The sequence below is a fragment of the Hylobates moloch genome, unplaced genomic scaffold (assembly GCF_009828535.3).
Source record: "Hylobates moloch isolate HMO894 unplaced genomic scaffold, HMol_V3 SCAFFOLD_9, whole genome shotgun sequence".
In the NCBI taxonomy this organism is placed as follows: Eukaryota; Metazoa; Chordata; class Mammalia; order Primates; family Hylobatidae; genus Hylobates; species Hylobates moloch.
Genome location: NW_026652284.1, coordinates 121,835,507 through 121,841,506, shown reverse-complemented (window position 1 = coordinate 121,841,506; position 6,000 = coordinate 121,835,507). Strand labels below are relative to the sequence as shown.

Genomic DNA, 6,000 nt, shown 5'->3' with positions numbered 1-6,000 from the left:
AAGACAGAACATTTGTCTCCGTCCGGCAACAGCCCAGCCAGTGCAGGCCTCGAGGGCAGCTCCGCTCCATGGGGACACTCAGGGGCCCAGGCTCTTTGGCCTGTGGCTCTGCTCTCACCTGGGGGTGGGTGTCCTCATCTGTGAGGTCGAGGTGCAGCGGCACGTACTGCATCCCGACCCGGGAGGGGCAAAGGCAGTCGTGGGCTGGCAGCTTCCTATGGAGAACACAAGGAGACACCGCTCACTCCACTTCTCAAATTCCAGGGCTGAGGATTTGGTCTTGTGGTCCCCCTTGGCTACACGAGAGGCTGGGACATGCCATCCACTCCCGGGTAGCCATGTGCCCAGCATCTGGAGGGACAACTTCATCTGGCAGCAAGAATGAAGCCAACCCAGTGTGTCTCCGTGTGGGCTCCCCTGCAGCCGAGAGTGCGCTTCCTGGAGCTGCTGTAACTAATTAACACCATCCTGGGTTAAAGTCGCATCCCTGGGCCAAAACCAAGCCAACAGGGCTACGCTCGCCCTAGAGGCTCTGGCGGAGGCTTCCTCACCTCTGCCGGAAGCTGGTGGCCGCCTCCCTCCAACCTCTGCCTCCGGGGCCACACGGCCTCCTTCCTTTCTGTAGTCAAACCTGCCTCCGCCTCCCTCTGGTAAGGCCACACATGATTACATTGGGGGACCACCTGGATAATAATGTCCTAAAGATTCTTAATTTCATCACAACTACAAGGTCCTTTTTTGCCATAAAAAGTAATAAGTACAGGTTCCGGGCATGAGAACACTGACACTTTTGGGGCATTTCTTCTGCCTACCATGCAGATCCCAAGGCAGCAACTCAGGGCAGGCATGTTCTTGGGACGTGATCCCAGGAAACACTGTGGGGTGGGGGAGGAAGAGAAACTCAGAAGGTGGGAAGCCAGAGTGGCGTTGTCAAGCACTCAGCATCCTGGAAGCCACCGGGGCTTGATCCCACTGGGTCACCCCATCGGAGGGGCAGGGCTGAGCCATCTGTCCTCGTCCCCAAATCACGGGTCAAGGGCTGCTCCCAGGAAAGCTGGATTCCCTGGTAGCTTCAGCAGTGGCCAGAGATCCCCCTCAGAGAGAAACACAGGTGATGGCAGGTGAAGAATAGGCATGACGAGAGCCCGAGTGCAGGGTGAGGGCGCAAGAGCATCTGTGCCCAGCCCGCCCTCCGGAGCCTCTCAACTGTAAGCTGTGAGGGCAACACAGAGAAACCCAGAAGGAAATGCCATTGTGAAAGGGAAATTTGCAGGGAGCTCTGACGATGTCGAGGTGGGGGGGGACGCTCTGTGTCCATTCTGTGATCTGAGATGGCCTCTCAGGAAATGACGCTGAAGCAGGGGCCATGTAGGCCTTGGGAGCAGCGTGTGCAAAGGCCCTGTGGCAGGAAAAGCCCCAGCCCCTGACCATGAAACATCAGCCCAGGAGGCCTGTGGCTGGTGAGCAGTGAGCCGAGAGGAGGCCGAGGGCACCGGCGAGACAGAGGAAACACGGGGCACTTGTAGGAGCCAGCCCCCTTCTCCTGCCTGGGGCCCGGCCTGACATACCTTCCTCCACCATCAGCATCACCCCCTTCCCCCGGCAGCCCCCCCACTACACACTGGCCTTTGCTGCCTCCTCCAGCAGGTCAGGAAGGCCCCGCCTTCCTGAGGGACAGAGAAGGGGACCCGGCAGAGGAAGCCTCTAGGTGGAGGCATGCAGGCCCCAGGCCCCGGGGGGGAGGAGGGAGAGCAGGCTCGGCTGGCCTCCCCAGAAAGGCCCTGGGGGGTGGCTGCCGACGGAGGAGGGAGAGCAGGCTCGGCTGGCCTCCCCAGAAAGGCCCCTCCCAGCGCTCCCCCCCCAGGAGTTATTTTTAAAATCTCATTTTCAGAAAGCGGAGGAGAAAACCTCTTTCTTTTGCCTTTTCTCCACTCTTTTTTCTGTGAAAGCGTAGGAGGGGGTGTGGAGGAGGAGGGGAGCCCTGGAAGGCGAGGAGGAGCCCCTGGGCAGTGTCCCAGCTTGGGGACCCGGGCCTGCTGCTGACCGGGGCTGCCCCACCCCCTGGACCCCAGAGCTGCCAGCGGGACCCTCCCTGGGCAATCTTGGCATAGGGAATCACCCATCTGCAGGATGGGAACCACCCAGGGCCAGGAGGTGGGCACTCTCTCTGCCCCCCTGGAGGGGCCTCAGTCCATCCCTGCTGTGCACCTGAGGGCAACGAGGCTCAGAGAGGACAGGGACTCCCTCAGCCGGGAGCCCAGAGCCCCAGCAAGAGCCCAGAGCCCCGCCAGGCCGCAGCTGCTAGGGGAGGGCCAACCTTGAGGTCCTGCAGCCCCCCTTGGGGATCCCAGCGCTGCCACTAGAGGCTGGGTCGGGTGTGCTCAGTGGTGGTTGTTTTTAGTGGTTGTTTTTGTTTTTCTGTGGTAAGAATACTTAACATGAGATCTACGCACTTAACAAACATTTAAGTGTGCAGTGCAGCTTCGTTAACTATGGGTGCAACGTGGCACGGCAGACTTCTGCAACTTATCTTCACTGAAACTTTATCCCCATTCAGCAGCAGTGCCTCCTTTCCCCTTCCCCCCGACCCACCCTGGGAACCACCATTTTACTCTCTGCTTCTGACTTTGACTATATTAGATTCCACGTAGAAGCAGAATCAAGCAGCATTGGCCTTTCTGGGTCTGGCTTTACTAAACTTGGCACAAAATCCTCCAGGTTTATTCACGTTGTCATATATGGCAGGTTTCCTTCTTTTTAAAGGCTAATATTCCATCGTGTGTATATACCACATTTTTTTTCTTCATTCATCTGACCACAGACACTGCGGGCGTTTCCATATCTTGGCTACCCTCAACAAAGCCACAGCGATCATGGGAGTGCAGATCTATCTTCAAGATCCTGGTGCCATTTCCTTTGGCTGTAACCCAGTAGAGGGATTGCTGGATCAGATGGCAGGTCTATCTTTAGTTTTCCGAGGAACCTCCATGCTGTTTCCTATATTGGTTGCACCATTTTACATTCCCACCAACAGGGTACAAGGGCTCCCTTTCTCCACACCCCGGCCAACACTTGCCATCTTGTCTTTTTGATGCCAGCCATCCTAACAGGTGCAAGGCGATCTCACTGTGGCTTTGATTTGCATGTCCTGGTGATTAGTGATGTGGGGAACCTTTTTATATACCGGTTGATTATTTGTCTTCTTTGGATAAATGTCGATTCAAATCCATTGCCCACTTTTTAATTGGCTGATTTGGTTTTCTGCTATTGAGTGACAGCAGTTCCTTATATATCTTGGATGTTAACCCCTTATCAGAGAGAGGGTTTGCAAATATTCCCAACCGTTCCGTAGGCTGCCTTTTCATTTTGTTGTTTCCTTTGCTGTGCAGAAGCTTCTGAGTTTGGTGTAGTCCCACTTGTCTATTTTTGCTTTTTCGCCTGTGCTTTTGGCTTCATATCCAAAAAATCATTGCCAAGACCCATGTCAAACAGCATTTCCCCTGTTTTCCTCTAGGAGTTTCACAGCTTCAGGTCTTACGTTTACGTCTTCTGTGGGGGTGTCCACTGGTCAAACAGGGCCACTGTCTCCTGGGAAGGGAACTTCACGGAGTCAGGCCTTGGGACAGCAGCCAGGGGAGCTGGTGGTGGGACCCAGCTGGACAAGGGGCATGGGTGTCCACCTGGCCCCTCCTGTCACCTCCAGTCAAACCACAGCCCCCACCGACCCGCCGCCCAGTCAAGCCCAGCACGATTGAACAAACCGCCTTCAGAATAAATGCTATGGGAACCCAAAGAAATCAGGGTGGCTTACCCGAGGAGGTGGCCTGGGCGGGGGTCTCCAAGGGCAAAAATGAGTTTCTTTAGGAAAGTGGGGGCAGGGCGCATTCCGGGAGGAAGGCACTGCACAAAGCCTCAAACCTGGCTGCAGCCTAGGAACCCCAGGGAGTTGGGCAGGGACACAGAGAAGGAGCCTGGGAGGCCAGGGGGCTGCCCGGCCCTTGAATCTGGCCCCTTCCTCATTGCAGGCGAACAGCAGGAGGGGCAACGGCCTAGGCAAAGGCTTGGTGGTGGGACGCACGTGACACCCTCCGGCTTCACTGCCCCCAGTGGGTAGTGCCTGCAGCCCCAGGCCTAAGGCGGTGGGATGCCAGGCACCCCTACCCATGACGCCCTTTCTGCGGGTCCCTGGCTGGAGGGAGGGTGTGGCGGGGAGGGCGCGTGGGCTGGGTGGCACGTGTGCCTCTCACAGGCCCCCGGTCCAGGCCGCTGCCCTCCTGCCGCGCGAGTCCTGCCTGGGCCCGCAGCGCCATCTACCGGCCGCGCGGGGGCCGGGTCGCGGAGCAGGCGGCGGGGAGGGAGGGGGTGCCACTGGGCCAGGGGCCTCGTCCTCACCCTAGACTTGGATCTGGGGACCTGAGTTTGAGGCTCATTTCCACCACTGATTGCTGTGCGACCAGCCGCTGGCTCCCGGCCCTCTCTGAGTTCCACCCCAATCCCAGGGAGGTGAGCAGGGCCAGGCCCACAGCGGCCGCTCTGACCCTCGGTCCTGCTCCAGTCTTGCAGATGGGGAGGAGTGCACAGTGAGGCATGGTGAGGTTCCCAGGCACGCGGTCAGCAGAGAGGGAGCTGGATTTGATTCGGGGCAGCCTGCCCAGCCCCACAGGCTGAGCTCCCAGGCTGTCCCCGCTCCTGGTTCCTTCGGCTGGAGAGGATCCCAGAGGCGGCAAGCACCCGCACCCTCAGACCCAGAGAGGAGCCCAGCACATCGCAGGTGCTCAGACTCAGGCCCAGAGGGGAAGTCACAGCTCCAGCCCCAGGACCTGCCACCCGCACAGGGACCTGGACTTAGCAAACAAATGGCCCAAGCCGGATCATCCACGGGTCTCCCAGGAGACAACTGAGGCCCAGAGAAGGAAGGGGCAGGCCCGGGACCCCTTGAGGACACACGTCTGAGCACGCACCCGCAAGCACAGGCACACATGCACATCTGCTGTCCCCAGAACACAGACAGACCCTAGAAAGGATGCTGTGGACACTGGAACCATTGTGACCTCAGGGGTGAGGTCAGGCCTGCCAGGGCGGGGGAGGGCCAGTGCCGGAGACAGGGCCAGCCCACAGGCGTGAGGCCAGAGCTAGTGGTGGGTTCCTGTGGGTCTGCACTGCACCCCAACCATGGACGGGCAGTGTCCTGAAAGGCCACACAGCCGCACCCCGACGGGTAGAATGTCGTCAGCCGTGTCCCAAAACTCCAGGTCAGCTCAGCCCCAGCAGGGACCCTCTGACCCCCCACCAGTACTCAGCCTCCTCATCTGTCAGGGGAGCCTCCCTGCAGGCCTTCCAGGGGCCCCTGTGCTGAGGAAGGAGGGTCCTGCCCCCAGGAGCGGCCTGCGGGGGTTGGAGGGGGATCAGGCTGGAGGAAAGGAGGCCAGGAGGACAGAAGCTTAAACTGGAGTGAGGGCCTTGCCCACATAGCCTGCACCTGTGTGAGGGCCAGAGGGACCATGGCCTGTGTTGCCAACAGTGCCTGCAGGCTGTGTGAACGGGTCAGTGAATGGATGGACAGACCGTCCACCTGCTTCTCTGAGCCTCGGCTTCTATTCAGCAGAATTGAGCTGATACCACAGCCAGTGTTTCTGCAGAGATTTAAGGGACATGAATAAAGGAAGGTTCCTCCACAGCCTTCCAGGGTCCCCAGGGAACCCCAGTGTCCCAGGAACCTGGAAAGACACAAAGGGCATCTCTACCTTCCTGTGTCCGATAGGCAGGTCAGAGCTTGGCCCCCAGCACAGAGCCCTGCCCGCCCCCTCTACGGGGACTCAAAGCAGGTTCTGCTGTCCAGACACTCGTCCACCCGGGCTGGGGCCCACAGCCAAGCCATGGGTTCAGAGCAGGATTCCCGGTTGCAATCCACGCTGCCTGTGGTGGCTGTTCTGGGAGTGTCTCGGTACCTGCCTGTGAACTCAGGTATTTCCGGCCCTCGCAGTCGGCATTTGAATGTTG

The 6,000-nt window shown here is 59.0% G+C and overlaps 1 protein-coding gene across 9 annotated transcripts in view; it reads left to right on the top strand.

Moving 5' to 3' along the window:
• Window positions 1-5,111: 5,111 nt before the first annotated feature.
• Window positions 5,112-6,000, top strand: part of LOC116813629 (maestro heat-like repeat family member 5) — a 71,738-nt gene continuing 70,849 nt past the window's right edge. For 8 of the 9 annotated variants that reach the window (XM_058444152.1, XM_058444153.1, XM_058444155.1 and 5 more), the window contains exon 1: window positions 5,112-5,252. In XM_058444152.1, the coding sequence (XP_058300135.1) occupies window positions 5,173-5,252 (80 nt within the window). In that variant the 5' untranslated portion in view covers window positions 5,112-5,172. The remainder of the gene's footprint in view (window positions 5,253-6,000) is intronic. The other variant, XM_058444154.1, reaches the window with a different exon arrangement.